Source organism: Schistocerca gregaria, chromosome 7 (genome assembly GCF_023897955.1).
Source record: "Schistocerca gregaria isolate iqSchGreg1 chromosome 7, iqSchGreg1.2, whole genome shotgun sequence".
NCBI lineage: Eukaryota > Metazoa > Arthropoda > Insecta > Orthoptera > Acrididae > Schistocerca > Schistocerca gregaria.
The window spans coordinates 555,956,578-555,974,112 of NC_064926.1; the positions used below are offsets into that span (position 1 = coordinate 555,956,578).

The window sequence follows — 17,535 nt, forward strand, 5'->3', positions numbered from 1 at the left end:
CCGTGTCTTCGCCAGGTGAGTCACCAGATCGCTGGTAAGAGCTGATAGTAGGAGTCCAGTGTGGTGCATACCCAAAAAAGCCACGAACCCAAGTAGTCTACAGCACACTGTGCAAGCTAGTGTTAGTTCCATAATGTTGTGGGCTTGTTTTACATGGACCGAGCTGGATGGCGCAGTGGTTAACACACTGGACTGGCATTCGGGAGGAAGACGGTTCAAACCCGCGTCCGGCCATCCTGATATAGGTTTTCTGTGATTTCCCTAAATCCCTTTAGGCAAATGCCGGGATGGTTCATTTGAAAGGGCATGGCAAACTTCCTTCCCCATCCTTCCCTAATCCGATGAGACCGATGACCTCGCAGTCTGGTCTCCTCCCCCAAATCAGCCCAGCCCCAGCTTTATTCCATCGGATAGGCGGGTCCTCCTGTCCAACGGAACCGGTCAGACCATTTGGAGCCATTCATGGACCTCATGTTCCCCAGAAACAATGGAATTTTTATGGATAACAATGCCTCACGTCACAGGACCACAACTGTTGGCAACTGGTTTGAAGAACATTGTGGGCAATTCGAGCGAATAGTTGCTCCCAGTCTGGCAGACACGAATCTCATCAGACAAAATGGTATATAATCGAGAGGTCAGTTCGTGTACAAAACCTTTCACCGGAAGCAATTTCGCAATTATGGACGGCTATAGAGGCAACATGGCTCAGTATTTCTGCACGGGACTAAAAACGACATCTTGAGTCCACGCCACGTCGAGTTCCTGGAAACGAAGTCTGACACAATATAAGGGGTATCCCACGATTTTTGTCACCTCAGTGTAAACCATCTGTATACTACAGTTGCGATGATTCGCTAGAAACTATAAACAGAATATTGGGTCACCCCGTTAGCAATACCAGGGTTTTCAAAGAACAAATATCACAGTAATTTTATACTTTCGCCTTTTCAAAATGGTTCAAATGGCTGTGAGCAGTAAGGGACTTAACATATATGGTCATCAGTCCCCTAGAACTTAGAACTACTTAAACCTAACTACATCACACAACACCCAGCCATCACGAGGCAGAGAAAATCCCTGAATGGAATGAAATAATTCTTGAAAACGAGTTAGTAAATTATAGCTACCAGTAACCATTCTCTAAAGTGAATTTTCAGTTTAATAAACAAGAAAGATAAAAAACTTGAAGCTTTTCTCTGAGGGTCCTCTGCAACACAGAAAACCTGTAAGAATTATAGACAATCCACAGACAATACGTTCGCTATTAGACAATTCATTAAGGAACACAGAGAGTTCATTAGAGAGACACACTGACCATTCAGATAGACTCTAAGACAAACAACAATGATACACCAAGAAGGAGTTGTGCAAATTGGGTCTAACTGATATTCATACACGTATCGACGGCAAATGTAAAATTTTGAACTTCATCGGCCGACGGATGAAAGTGTGATGCTGCAGCGGAATTTTATCTCACTGCTGGCAACGATAGTAAACATGGAACATGTCGATACTATGGCATAAAGTGCTTACGAATTTCACTCCGCGTACTCAGCCTGACAGTAGCTATTCTTCGAAGCAGGGGCGGGAACAATATATGCAATTGTCAGCACCTGAGACAGCAGTTGGGCTTAAAGTAGCCTGTTGGAGGAATAGGCGAATCGCTCGACATTTGGAGCGATGCTGCTCTCTGATAATGTTGGTAGGAATGTGTGAACTATGGCCAAATACGGCATCAATAAGGCAGCGGTCGACGTAGAGAGACGAAAGAACGAGAGGGCAGAACAATCGTCAGAGAGGCACTCCAATTTCCTCACTATTCTCGATCCGACGAGCTTCAGTGACCACAAGGACCACTAATAGGCGGCTCACAGAAAAAGGGGCTGAGATCACGGCAGCCCTTGTGCAGGCTAAGCTGGCCTTCGGTACACCGGCATCCCCGCCTCCACTGATGCCGGACACATTCGGCCTGGAATCTCACTGACTGGAGGAGAGTTGCCTTCAGTGATGAGTTCGGCTTGGAACTGGGCCCAGATGACCACCGAATACTTGTCTGGAGTCGCTTCAACAGCTATAGGGTACCAACTTGAGAGTCACCCGTCATGCTGCCCAACAGGCCGGGGTGATGGCGTGGGGTGCCATTTCATTTCGTACCAGGATCCCATTGATTGTCATCCGCGACATCCCTACAGCACGGCGGTACGTCGACGATATTTTACGTTCCGTTTTGTCGCCCTTCATGACAGGCCATCCAGGGCTTACATTTCAGCATGGTATTCCCCGCCCGCACATGGCGAAAGTTTCTACTACCCTACTTTGGCCAGTAAGGTCGTCCGAGCTGTTCAAAACTAAGAACATATGGAGCCAGGGGCCTCCAACCACTTCGGAGTTTTTACGATCTAACACTCAAAGTGAATACAATTTGGCACAGTGCTCCTGAGCAGGGCGTCCAACTGCCAAATCGAATAACCGCTTGGATAAGGGCTAGAGGGGGAACGACGTTACTGACTGGCTCAATCTGTGAAGCTCTGTCCCTTGAATAAATCACTTGTGTTAATGTACTACATAGTAGCAGAAAATATGTAACATCTACCAATTATCAGAGATAGGCTTTGCAGAAAACGGAAGACCTAAGAACAGGACAAGTTTGATAATAAAACCAAGAGGAAGTTTGTCTCCAATCATTTATAGTATTTATTTTGGCAGGATGCTGAAACAATGGATATACTTCAAGGAACGGAATTACTTTACGAAATGCTGAAGCAATATATGTATATATTTGATCCATTAATCCTGACCGGGCCAAATATCTCACGACATAAGCGTCAAATGAAAAAACTACAAAGAACGAAACTTGTCTAGCTTGAAGGGGGAAACCAGATGGTGCTATGGTTAGCCCGCTAGATGGCGCTGCCATAGGTCAAACGGATGTCAACTGTGTTTTTTTTTTTAAATAGAAACCGCCATTTTTATTACATATTCGTGTAGTACGTGAAGAAATACACTCCTGGAAATGGAAAAAAGAACACATTGACACCGGTGTGTCAGACCCACCACACTTGCTCCGGACACTGCGAGAGGGCTGTACAAGTAACGATCACACGCACGGCACAGCGGACACACCAGGAACCGCGGTGTTGGCCGTCGAATGGCGCTAGCTGCGCAGCATTTGTACACCGCCGCCGTCAGTGTCAGCCAGTTTGCCGTGGCATACAGAGCTCCATCGCAGTCTTTAACACTGGTAGCATGCCGCGACAGCATTGACGTGAACCGTATGTGCAGTTGACGGACTTTGAGCGAGGGCGTATAGTGGGCATGCGGGAGGCGGGGGGACGTACCGCCGAATTGCTCAACACGTGGGACGTGAGGTCTCCACAGTACATCGATGTTGTCGCCAGTGGTCGGCGGAAGTTGCACGTGCCCGTCGACCTGGGACCGGACCGCAGCGACGCACGGATGCACGCCAAGACTGTAGGATCTTACGCAGTGTCGTAGGGGACCACACCGCCACTTCCCAGCAATATAGGGACACTGTTGCTCCTGGGGTATCGGCGTGGACCATTCGCAACCGTCTCCATGAAGCTGGGCTACGCTCCAGCACACCGATAGGCCGTCTTCCGCTCACGCCCCAACATCGTGCAGCCCGCCTCCAGTCGTGTCGCGACAGGCGTGAATGGAGGGAGGAATGGAGACGTGTCGTCTTCAGCGATGAGAGTCGCTTCTGCCTTGGTGCCAATGATGGTCGTATGCGTGTTTGGCGTCGTGCGGGTGAGCGCCACAATCAGGACTGCATACGACCGAGGCATACAGGGCCAACAACACGCATCATGGTGTGGGGAGCTATCTCCTACACTGGCCGTACACCTCTGGTGATCGTCGAGGGGACACTGAATAGTGCACGGTACATCCAAACCGTCATCGAACCCATCATTCTACCATTCCTAGACCGGCAAGGGAACTTGCTGTTCCAACAGGACAATGCACGTCCGCATGTATCCCGTGCCACCCAACGTGCTCTAGAAGGTGTAAGTCAACTACCCTTGCCAACAAGATCTCCGGATCTGTCCCCCATTGAGCATGTTTGGGACTGGATGAAGCATCGTCTCACGCGGTCTGCACGTCCAGCACGAACGCTGGTCCAACTGAGGCGCCAGGTGGAAATGGCATGGCAAGCCGTTCCACAGGACTACATCCAGCATCTCTACGATCGTCTCCATGGGAGAATAGCAGCCTGCATTGCTGCGAAAGGTGGATATACACTGTACTAGTGCCGACATTGTGCATGCTCTGTTGCCTGTGTCTATGTGCCTGTGGTTCTGTCAGTGTGATCATGTGATGTATCTGACCCCAGGAATGTGTCAATATAGTTTCCCCTTCCTGGGACAATGAATTCACGGTATTCTTATTTCAATTTCTAGGAGTGTATGAATGTTTTAGCTGGACAACTTTTTTGGCTTTGTGATAGATGGCGCTGTAATAGTATAAGTATGTGGTATCACGTAACAACGAATTCTTTGACCGTTGACCAACACAGCTGCTCCCTCATAGAAATGGGTGACGTCATTTCAGTTATCCTGAGGCCACCCTACAGCACGGCAGCATAACCGAGCAGAGCCTGCAGTACAGCTCCTGTGATGAATGAGACAGGGCTATCGACGATGAGAGACTAAAGAGAAACTGACAGAGTAATTTACGATGCAAATGGCACCAAAAATTCAGCAGACTTCGCTATGATACCTGTCCGAATAAATCTACTCATTTATTCCTGACGAAGACGGTGGAGATTGTTACTGAAAATTAGAATTTAAAATACGTTTGACGCTACAAGAAAGCCGAGATTGTTATATGCCGTGAAGAAACTGTTGATGATTTGGGCTGACCATCAGCTTCTACACAGAGAGATAACAGGAGTGTGTTGGATACGTTCAAGCATGCAGTCAATCACAACGATGTGGAGGCATGAAAGCTCTCTGGTCCGAGCTGCCGGAGTTGGCGGTTATGTTTGCGTCAGTTGTACTTGCCTGTGTGTATGAATGGTGTGTGTTTTGCTTTTGCTGAAGAAGGCTGTAGCCGAAAGCTTTGTGTAAGTGTCTTTTAATTGTTCCTGTCTGCAACTGAACGTGTTTCCTTTACGATAAGCTGCAATCCTTCTTTTCCTATATTGTTGATTTCCCCGAAATGTGCAGTATAAAATATGTAACAAGCACAGTACATTGAATAGGAGGTGCAGTACATATCGTTGTTTGATGTGTCTTTCCTGAAAGTCATAATCACAGATGATCAGGACTGGCGTTACTACTTTGGTCCAGATTTGTATAGACCACTGTCAGGGTCGTATGCCACACCTAACTATACTCAAAATACCGTTCGAGCAATTTCATAGCTCGTGGTCATTAACAGATTTAAGCAGGTTATTATCCGACGGACTGACTTAGCATACAGAAAGTCAAAACAACCTTCGTTTAAATGAAAAGAAGGATGGTAGTGTTAAAGTTGCAGTGGACATTCCACTGTTAAATGCAGAGCAGATAGATGGGAAGAGTAAACTGAATACCTCTATGAGGGTGAAGACTTGCCTGATGTCATGGATGAAGAAGCAGAAGTTGATATAGAAGAGAGAGGGTTCCAGTATTAGAATCAGAATTTAAAAGAGCTTTGCAATCCTTTAGATCAAATATGGCAAAAGGAAAAGATAACATTCCATCAGTATTTTTAAAGTAATTGTGGGAAGTGGCAAGAAAAAGACTATTCGTGTTGGTGTGTAGAATGTATGAGAGTGACAACATCGGAAAAATATTATCCACACAATTCAGAAGATTACAAGAGCCGACAAAGGCGAGAACTGTCATTAAGTTACTGACAACATTAATGCACAGAAGAATGGAAAACAACACTGAGGATCTCTTAGATGACGCCAGAAATGTGCCAAGACTGAAAGGAAAATAATCCAAGGATGAATCTGTCTTCTCTACTGTCGAACCCCTATGTCGAAGAACAATGAAGAAATAAAATAACCAGATGTAGATTCAAAGTGCCAGTTATAACAATGTCAATAATAAGATTCGCTGATTAAATTGCTATCATATGTGGTATGCGGAAAGAAAGTGGGACCGGTTCTGTGGTTTGAACAGTATCCTGAACAAAGAATATCGTTTGATAGTAGATCAAAGAGATAGCAAAGTGAAAATATCGAAAGGCTTAAGATGTTAGGCCCGTGCATCAAACGAAGTAAGAGAATTATTTTGAAGGTGGTTCAAAAAATGGTTCAAATGGCTCTGAGCACTACGAGACTTCACTTCTGAGGTCATCAGTCCCTTAGAACTTAGAACTACTTAAACCTAACTAACCTAAGGACATCACACACATCCATGCCCGAGGCAGAATTCTAACCTGTGACCGCAGCGGTCTCGCGATTCCAGACTGTAGCGCCTAGAACCGCTCGGCCACTCCGGCCGGCGAAGATGGTTCAATGAATCCTCTGCCAAACACTTAAAAGTGATTTGTAGGGTATCCATGTTGACGTCAATGTAGATGAAGGAATTATATCACCCAGGAAGTAAAATAACCCATGATGAACAAAACAAATAGGGCATAAGAAGCCAGCCAGCGCAGGCAGCGTTCAATCTCTGTGAAACATTCTTCAAATATAAGTTATAAGCCTTATTTATGAAAAAAGGAAACTTCTAATAATGTGTGCGTCAGGCATAACATTGTGTGGAAGTGAGTCAAGGGCAGCAAGAAAACTGGAGTAAGTAAAAATCGAAGCGTTTGTCATGAGATGTTGCATAAGAATGTTGCAAATTAAATGAGCTTATTAAAATGGGGGTGCGTTCTGTAAAATTGGTGAGTAAAAGAGTCCAGAACATGATAATTAGATTATGGATTAAGATGCCTGACAGTTTCAGGCATCAGGAGCCGTGGAGAGTAAAATTTGTAGCAGGACAGTGAAATTGGAAGATATACAAGGCGTAATTCAGATCTGAGTAGTGGTGTAATTTTGAGATAAGGAGATAAGTGAAGGATTTGAAATCATGTTATCAAACCAGGAAGTGAGTACACTTGCCCATACGTTGTGAACAAGCAAGTTCGTCGGATAGCTGTCAGCGAGAGCAAGATAATCCCTACAACTTTTATCGATCTTCGTTACTAAGTCAGGACGTGAACTTCCGTCTGGGTATATCGCAGTAGTTCTGCATAACAAGCTACCAAAAGGTTTGATAACTTAAAATTATAAAATAGCTGCAAAGATGGTTCAGAAACATGTAAACGTAATTCATCTTGAGCCTGAACGTCGCCTGTTCTACAGTTTCCACAAAAATCGATGTTTTAAGGAGTTTCGTCTTAGCTAAGGTTAAAAATTTTAATAGCATGTATGTTTTGGTATAAAACCATTGTGTAGAAGTTTGTGTGTCGACGCTTTACCCAAATAACACATGACTGCAGTTTGAAGCCGCAGAGTTAAAATCGCAATAACAGATACATCTCAGCACAAAAATATCGTATCGACGTTTCAATAGCTTCGTGTTCAATAATTTCAAAGTTATTTGAAAAACTATCGATTTTGGTAGAAAATGTCGTAAGGCGTAACAGTTTTGCCACTCTTTAGAAGTAAGTTATGATCTAGCTAGAAGAGCCAAATATATTGGCTGTAAAATGGTAAACATGTATTCAGTTTGAAGGAAGTTAACATGTTAAGATTAAATGGTTCAAATGGCTCTGAGCACTATGGGACTTAATATCTGTGGTCATCTGTCCCCTAGAACTTAGAACTACTTAAACCTAACTAACCTAAGGACATCACACACATCCATGCCCGAGGCAGGATTCGAACCTGCGACCGTAGCGGTCACGCGGTTCCAGACTGAAGCGCCAAGAACCGCACGGCCACACAGGCCGGCTGTTAATATTACAGCGACAACCGAAAATGCAGTTCAGCGGACAGAGGCCACTCAAAGCTTTATTGAAAATATCTCACGTGCTATATTTATTGAAATAAGAAGAACATAAAAATTGTAGTATTGAAGGTCCGCCAAATAACTGGTGGACCTGTCCTACAATTTTAACTACAAACACGGTAAACACAAAGAGCTGCAAATCCAAATGAAATCAAAACGTAAATAGCACGTTACTTCAACGTTTATCTAACGTAGAAAAAAAAGTAGGAAATTGGCGTAGTCCGAGTTGACAGAGTCATTTGAAATTGAATGCAGCGAGAAGGATACTTTCGAAGCGCATAATTAAGTATACTACAGGTCCAAGAGTGGCCGTTTCGTTTTCTATTCGCACTGAGAAGTATCCGAAATGAGAATATCCACGAACCCAACATCAGTACTTGGGGATCACGAAGTAGATGAAAATAAGGACTTCTGCTATCTAGACGGCAAAACAACCCATGACGGACTATGCAAGGAGGGCATAAAAAACAGACTACCACATACAAATAATGAAATCCTGACCAAGAGAAGTCTAGTAGTGTAAAATATAGGGCATAATTTGAGGACGAAACTCTTGGGAATTTTCCTTTGAAGCACAGCATTTTATGATAGTGAAACATGGACTGTGAGAGAAAGCGGAACAAAAGACAATGAAAGCATTTTAGATGTCGTGCTACAGACTAATATTGAAAGTTAGGAGGACTAATGAGATATGAGCAGGTGCTCCGTAGAATCGGCGAAGAAAGGCGTATATGGAAAACACTGACAAGAAGAAAGTACATGGTGGGCTTCCGTTAAGGCATCAGTGTTTCAGCTCCACCGTACTAGAAGGTGCTGTAGAAGGTAAGAACTGTAGCAGAAGATAGAGGTAGGAATATAACAAGAAAATATTGAGGACGTAGGTTACAATTGCTACTTTGAGACGAAAAGGTTGGCACAGGACAGGAATTCGTGGCGGGCCGCACCGAACCAGTCAGAAAACTGATGATTCAATAAATAAATCAGAATAAAAAAAGAAAGACACTGTGGCCTACTTGATTCGTAACGTATTACACCGAACTTTCGTCTTAGCAATAGTCAATTATTTGGTTTATCTGTTCTTGTTTAGTGATTGTTTGTGTGCCACTCGTATTCAAAAAGCGCGTGGCGATTGGAATATTTAAATTTGTACTTTAAGGCAAGCTAAAGTATCTTTATTCAGTAGAGTCTACATCTACATCCATACTCCGCAAGCCACCTGACGGAGTGCGGCAGAGGGTACCCTGCGTACTTCTATCGGCTCTCTCTTCTATTCCAGTCTCGTATTGTTCGTGGAAAGAAGGACTGTCGGTATATTTCTGTGTGGGCTCTAATCTCTCTGATTGTATCGTCATGGTCGCTTCGCGAGATATACGTAGGAGGCAGCAATATACTGCTTGACTCTTCGGTGAAGGTATGTTCTTGAAACTTTAACAAAAGCCTGTACCGAGCTACTAAGCGTCTCTCCTGCAGAGTCTTCCACTGGAGTTTATCTATCATCTCCATAACGCTTTCGCGATTACTAAATGATCCTGTAACGAAGCGCGCTGCTCTCCGTTGGATCTTCTCTATCTCTTCTATCAACCCTATCTGGTACGGATCGTTTTTATAGACAGAGTTTGTAGAAATGCTGAACCCATTTTAATTGTGAACCGTTATAGGTACAGGGAAAGGGTACAATGTTACCGAAATATTAGAATTTTGTGAGCGTGATCGTCATCATTTAACAGTTTCAGTTTACCGGGTACTGGTAATGAATCTCTTTCACTGTTAAAATTCAAATTTCAACAATGTAAGGAAGGTGATTGCAGGATCGTAATCTTTCGGACTTCCTTCACACGTTTCTGTATTGTTACTTCATCGGTATCTACCACATTACCACAGGCTAAATGGTGTACATCAACGTTTCGTTTCGACAGCGTGCTAACATTGATTTCGAAATTCACCTCACATTTCAAAGTGCGTATGCTCTGCGTGGGGGGCTAGCAGTGTTAGGAGATTGGTGAAGTATTTCAAAGAGGGGAAAACGAGAATTCAAGATGAGTCTCACAGCTGTCGCCAGCGAACTGCCTCCACGGAATGCAACAAGGAGATAGCTTGCGTGCTCTGAGCACTATGGGACTTGAAACATCTGAGGTCATCAGTCCCCTAGAACCTAGAACTACTTAAACCTAACTAAGCTAAGGATATCACACACATCCGTTCCCGAGGCAGGATTCGAACCTGCGACGGTAGTGGTCGCGACAGTTCCGGACTGTAGCTTCTAGAACCGCTCGGCCACTACGGCCGGCAGAGCTCGTTAGAGAATACAGGTGTGTTAAAGCTAATGAAACCGCTGCTAGGTTCGCAGTGGGGCACAGTGCAGTGCAAGAAATGACTCGAAGCCCGTTGTGTCTCATGTTTGTTGACCGAAGACCATAAACTTCAGAGAATAACCGCCACCCAAAACCTTCACAGGCTGCAAAATGCAGGTACTGATTTTTTTGGCGAGTATTGCGGCAAAAATAAATGAATCGAATCACCCCAGCGATATTATCAAAGAAATTTATTTCAAACAACTACTTGCAGCGCAACACTTCCCCTACTTCAGGTTCTCTGTAAACCAGAAGAGTACTTTCACGCCTTCGTCTTTGTACCGTAGAATCCAAATAACACTTCTTGTCGTGTCCTGCCCACGTCAGCAGCGTACCCTCCACAACGTGTTGTCGCCATTGTGCTGACCTGCTTCCGAGTGTTATGACATTATGAGGTACAAAGGTAGTGCAGTGAAATTTTGTAGGATCAAAGATTTTAAACTAGTACTTCTGAAAAGCATCTCCTTTTACAGGGATGAAAAGTGTTAATGTTAGATTTAGGAATAAAACAGTAGGAAGGTTTTCAGAGTAGATGGGATGTAAGTTTATCTATCTAAGATAAAATATGTGAATCATAAACTAGTGAACTATATACAATAAATCAATGAAAATATATGTAGACTAAGATGATGTACTTGGTTTCTCTAAAAAAGATAAGTGTTACGAGATTTAAAAATTATTGTTCGCTACTTTCGGTATGGCCCTAGTACCTATGGAGAGTTGGAAATGTGTAAAAGTGAACTTTAGACTAGGGCAGTGATTCACAACCTGGGGGTAATTACCCCCTGAGGGGTAAAATGGAATATTCTGAGGAGTAAATAATGAACGATTCGATTCCGTTTCAGTCAAGGAACTAAGTTATTTTCAAAAGATCGTTACGCTTATTATAATTTTGTAAGATTCTATTAATAATTATATCAGTTGTCAATAATATCTGTTTTCCTCATTTAATAACATTAATGCGGTATTGGTTACAGGTTCCTGAAATAGTCCACCCACTACACACGATGTTGTGCTTTGTCACGGATATCGCTGATGATAAAAGTGGGACGTATAGGTCAAAAATGCTAAATATCTCGAGAACATGTCTTCCCCGTGTTGCAGACAGTGCCTGCAGTAGTTCACAAATTGCTTCATTTCTAGCTTCGAAACAGATAAATGAATTAATTGGGAACACGACACAGCAGCAACTTCATGAAGGCCACTGTAATGCCGTACACAGAATTATTATTATTATTGTTGTTGTGGTCTTCAGTCCAGAGACTGGTTTGATGCAGCTCCCCAAGCTACTCTATCCTGTGCAAGATTCTTCGTCTTCCAGTACGTACTGCAACCTACATCCTTCTGAATCTGTTTAGTGTATTCATGTCTTTGTCTGCCTCTACGATTTTTACCCTTCACGCTGCACTCCAATACTAAAATGGTGATCCCTTGATGCCTTAGAATGTGCCCTACCAACCCATCCCTTCTTCTAGTCAAGTTCTGCCACAAGCTCCTCTTCTCTCCAATTCTATTCAATACCTCCTCATTAGTTATGTGAGTTACCCATCTAATCTTCAGCATTCTTCTGTAGCACCACAGAATTATTATTATTATTATTTCTTTCCTTTCTCAGACGTTGTGTCTGGTTAAAAATGGGAAGTGACGCCCACGTTGATCAAGTGTGGCTTCCTTTTAACTATACGGTATATGTTACATTGCATTTAGGAACTTTCGGGTAATTGAACATGTATCAACAATTACAGATTTCTGTAGTTGTAAATATACTTTTGGATGTAGCTGTATTGCGTTGATGTACTGGTGGATATTGTGTGGTATGACTCCTGTAGTTGATAGTATAATTGGTATAATGTCACCATTATCCCAATGCCACATGTCCTTGACTTCCTCACCCAGTTGGATGTATTTTTCAATTTTTTCTCCTGTTTTCTTCTGTATATTTGTTGTATTGGGTATGGATATTTCGATTAGTTGTGCTAATTTCTTCTTTTTATTGGTGAATATGATGTCAGGTTTGTTATGTGGGGTTGTTTTATCTGTTATAATGGTTCTGTTCCAGTATAATTTGTATTCATCATTCTCCAGTACATTTTGTGGTGCATACTTGTATGTGGGAACGTGTTGTTTTATAAGTTTATGTTGTAAGGCAAGCTGTTGATGTATTATTTTTGCTACATTGTCATGTGTTCTGGTGTATTCTGTATTTACTAGTATTGTACATCCGCTTGTGATGTTGATCTACTGTTTCTATTTGTTGCTTTCAAAGTCTGCATTCATCTGTTGTGGTATTGGGATCTTTAATAATATGCTTTCTGTAATATCTGATGTTTATTGTTTGATCCTGTACTGCAATCATGAATCCTTCCGTCTCTCTGTATATATTGCCTTTTCTTAGCCATGTGTTGGATGTGTCTTCATCGATATGCGGCTGTGTCAGATGATACGGGTGCTTGCCATCTATTGTTTTCTTTTTCCAATTTACTTTCTTTGTATCTGTTGATGTTATGTGCTCCAAAGGGTTGTAGAAGTGGTCATGAAATAGGTGGTGTAGCCGATGTATTTATATGAGTGATTGCTTTGTGTATTTTGCTAGTTTCTGCTCGTTCTATAAAGATTTTTTTTTTAAATTGTCTTCCTGTCCATAATGTAGGTTTTTTATGTCGATAAATCCCCTTCCTCCTTCCTTTCTCCTTAATGTGAATCTTTCTGTTGCTGAATGTATGTGATGTATTCTATATTTGTGGCATTGTGATCGTGTAAGTGTATTAAGTGCTTCTAGTTCTGTGTTACTCCATTTCACTACTCCAAATGAATAGGTCAATACTGGAATAGCATAAGTATTTATAGCATTTGTCTTGTTTCTTACTGTCAATTATGTTTGCAGTATTTTTTTAGTCTTTGTCTATATTTTTTCTTTTAGTTCTTCTTTAATTTTTGTATTATCTATTCCTATTTTTTGCCTGTATCCTAGATATTTATAAGCATCTGTTTCTTCCATCGCTTCTATGCAGTCGATGTGGTTATCCAAAAAAGTAATCTTGTTTAGTGTGTTTTCCCTTGACTATGCTATTTTCCTTACATTTGTCTGTACCGAAAGCCATACTTATATCATTGCTGAATGCTTCTGTTATCTTTAGTAATTAGTTGAGTTGTTGATTTGTTGCTGCTGCTCTATTATTATTATTATTATTATTAGTAGTAGTAGTAGTAGTAGTAATAGTATTACTATTACAGACCGTGGCTGTGGTCAGACGCAAAGCATTAACATCGTGAAATCTTCCAGTTTCTGTCCGTTCAGAAGTGCAGCAACCAAGTGATTTACAAACAGCAAGTACACTGTACACATTTTAACTCGTTTGACTTTAAATGCGGCTGCAGAGTGTCAAGCAAGTACCGCAATGGAGAGGAATAATGCCGGACAACCACGCTTATAACAGGTGTCTACCCTCACTGTGGATAGTTAGCTTTCTTATCTGAGAAGAAGTTGTGGATAGCACTTCCGACGCACCACGAATTCCTTCGTCTTACACACACGCACGCACACACACACACACACACACACACACACACACACACACACACACACATTCACACAGACACACAAACTAAATTTCACTCATGTTCCATCATTTTAAAGATAAATATGTTCCAAGAAAAGTTTTCCATCCTAGAGTTTAGTTAGGTGTTAAAGTTGGTGACAAAGTGTCGGGGAAGGGACGGTGGTGCGGCAAGAGACTGCAGGAGGTGAGGGAGGTTGGGGATGCTAGCTAATGTCTACTTGCACTCAGGGGTAATGGTCTAAGAAAGGTTGGGAACATCTGGACTAGAGGTATCTTATTTACGACTTATTAAAAACGTAGAAACCCGCCTCGATTGCGAAAAAAGCACCTAGTGTTAACCTAGGTTTCGGAGTAGATAACTACACCTTCTTCAGAACAATAAAGCCCACAAGAGCCTAAGAAGACCTTTGTCAATGATTAAAAGAACACCATAGCTATACATTTATAAACGAACAAAAGGAAAACACAAACAGTACATATGTACAAAGTCTAGACCGTTACTTAACTGAAGTTACTTAACTTAACTGCAGTTAATGGCGGGTCATGGCCCATCGAACATTCGAACATAGGCTGGTGTGAGGTGGAGGTTACACCTTTAACTTAAGTAACGGTCTAGACTTTGTGCTTATGTACTGTTTGTGTTTTCCTTTTGTTCGTTTATAAATGTATAGCTATGGTGTTCTTTTAATCATTGACAATGGTCTTCTTAGGCACTTGTAGGTTTTATTGTTCTGAAGTAGGTGTAGTTATCTACGCCGAAACCTAGGTTAACACAAGACGATTTTTTCGCAATCGAGGTGGGTTTCTAGTTTTTTAATATATTAACCAACGATTGCTGACGCGCTGCGATGTTGAAGGTTCTTTTATTTACGACTGTTCCCAGGTTAACTGCCTAAGTAGTTTACAGGACCTTGTTTCGTGGTGGCCAATAACCTTCAGGATAGAGACCAAGAAATTAAAACGAGATCCAGCCGCTCGCCGCGCCCCTACTTGTTGTGGGAAGCGCGGCCTGCCAGACTCACCCACACAGCGACGCTGGCCCGCTCCGTAGGGCATGTAGACGCCCGGGTGTCGCCCTGCGCTGTTCTCCGTACTCCAGCGATCCGGAACGAACCGCAGAGGCTCCGGGAAGTGTCGAGGGTCCCTCTGGAGCGAGAAGAGCGGCGCGACGACGTGGGTGCCGGCCTCCACCACGACGCTGGAGCCTCCAGGGCTGCTGAGGCGGTGCGTCTGCGTGCACTCCTCCAGGTACGCGCCGGCCACCACCGGGTACAGCCGCAGCGTCTCTGCCGGAAACACCTGCTGTCAGGTCCCCTCTCCAGGATACGCGCTCGAACCCGCCTCCCTGACCTAAATCGCTAACGCGCGCCTGTACATTATTTTCCGACTCACAGGTAGACAATTCGAATTCTGCTACGCTAGTATCTGAGTGGGAAGGGGAGCAAACGTCTTGGCACTCATATACAGGCTGACAATTATTGAACCATATGAAAAAAATCGGCATAACGTCTGAATGGTTTGCGCAAGGACGTTCAAACTGAACGGTTGGCGGCGAGGCGTGAATTAGTATGCGCATGCGTGGTTTTGTTTAGCGACGAAGCCCACTTTAGGTTTGGATGAGGCCGCTCAAAACAGCCATGCAGGACGTCATCGACATCAGCGATGTTTCGACACAGTGCAACTGGCTCATTTTCGGCACTGAGAACCCGCATTCCAAAATCGAGATATCTCTTCACACAAATGGGTAATTGTATGGTGTGAAACGTCCTGTCACAGATCAATCGCCGCGATATTCCTTGAAGGCACGGTGACTACTATACGGTAAGTAAGGGTTTCGAAGATGATTTCATCCTCATTATCCAAAGTGTCTCTGATTTCGACAAGATATCGTTCACGCAAGAGTGAGCTCGACCCCATCGAAGAAGGGGAGTGATGTCATGGAGGAGAAATTTGAGGACCGCGTTCTGGCTCCGGTGATACCTAGAGGCCAGTGGTATAGGCCTCGATTGGCCGCCATGTTCTCCGGAGGTGAACATATGGGACTGCATTTTGTGGGGCTATATTAGAGACAAGGTGTACAGCAATAACCTCAAAACCATTGATGAGCTGAAAACAGCCTCTCAGGTGGCCATCGACAGCATCCATCCTTCGACACTTTAGCGGCTCAAGCAGATATTCGCTTGTCGTTTACGCCACATCATCCCCTTTGGTGGCAGGCATATCGAAGACGACATATCCTAAACCCGAATAGTGTGACGTTTACTTGTAGTGACGTTTACATTTTGAACAAAGCGATTGCACGCCGTAGTTTCTAATTGAGTTATGTTTTTTTATGTGATTCAATAATAGTTACCTCGTAAAAATGTAAGCTTCTGTCGCAAAAAGTGCGATCGGCGCTCAATAAATAATGCAACACATTTTTTTCTGATAGCAGGTTCAATTTAAACAACTTTCCAATACACCACATGATTCTCCAATCTTTTACCTACAAAACTCTAGTTTTCAACATAATCTTCGTTCAACGAAGCGCCCTTACGCCGGCTTATCGGGAGATGATTTATGCCCGCGTGGTACCACTTTTCTGCCAGCCCCTAGCAAGTTCAGCCATATGGTAGGTACGAAAAGCAATAATGTCTCTGTCCACAAAACTCTCAAGTCCAGGAGCATTCGGTACTCCTGTACCTCCACGAACAATAGCTACGGTAAACCATCCGTTACCACGACTAAATGAATTATTTATATCTAAACTAAAATTAAGTCTGCAACTGACGAAAACAGCTGGGCCGTCCAGCAGGGCTTGGGCAGCGACAGACTTAACTAGAATATGATTCTTCTTGTCTCCAGCTGTTGTTGCAATTTCGATGTTCTCGATGGTCTTGTAGACTGTCTGTCTTGAACGGCGCGACTGAATCCTAAGACCCCGAGTTCGATTCCCGGCTGGATCGGAGATTTTCTCCGCTCAGGGACTGGGTGTTGTGATGTCCTCATCACCATCATTTCATCCCCATCGACTTGCAAGTCGCCAAAGTGGCGAACGGTCTACCGGACGGGAGGCCCTAATCACACGACATCATCACCACTTTTCCCAATCATCGACGTACCGCTTTCCCCAGAGTGCGTCCTTCATTGGGCATGGAAGTCGGAAGGTGCGAGTTCTGGGCTGTAGGGTGGATGAGGAAGAACAGTGGAAAGACGTTTTGAGAGCTAGTCTCGGGAGCGCAGACTCGTCTGAGGCCTTGGTTTGTTATGGAGGAGAAGAGGTTCGTTTGCATTTTTGCTGTGGCAAACACGCTGAAGTCGTTTCTTCAATTTCCTAAGGGTTGAACGATACACTTCCGAAATGATCGTCGCAGCCTGAGGTTAGACATCAAAAAGAATAACTCCTTCAGAGCCCCAGAAGGGCATCGCCAAGTCTCTACCGGCCGAGGCTGCGGCTCTGAACATTTTCTTCGGAGGACAGGTGATGTGGAGCTACTCCGTGGACTGTCGAAGTGATGAACGCATGTTTCATCGTCTGTGACACTGTAAGACAAAAACTTGTGGCCATCAGTCTCGTAACGCCGAATCAATTACCCACACACGGTCCTTCGTTCTTCTTTATCGTCATTTACTAAGCGGCGAGGAACGCAGCTGACATAAATCTTCGATTATCCCAACTGGTAGACG

General features: G+C 43.6%; 1 protein-coding gene across 1 annotated transcript in view; it reads right to left on the reverse strand.

Annotated features, from left to right (window-relative positions):
* Window positions 1–17,535, reverse strand: part of LOC126281857 (probable cytochrome P450 6a14) — a 95,670-nt gene that overhangs the window by 6,983 nt on the left and 71,152 nt on the right. The window contains exon 5 of the mRNA XM_049981119.1: window positions 14,892–15,155. Coding sequence (XP_049837076.1) covers window positions 14,892–15,155 — 264 coding nt within the window. The remainder of the gene's footprint in view (window positions 1–14,891; window positions 15,156–17,535) is intronic.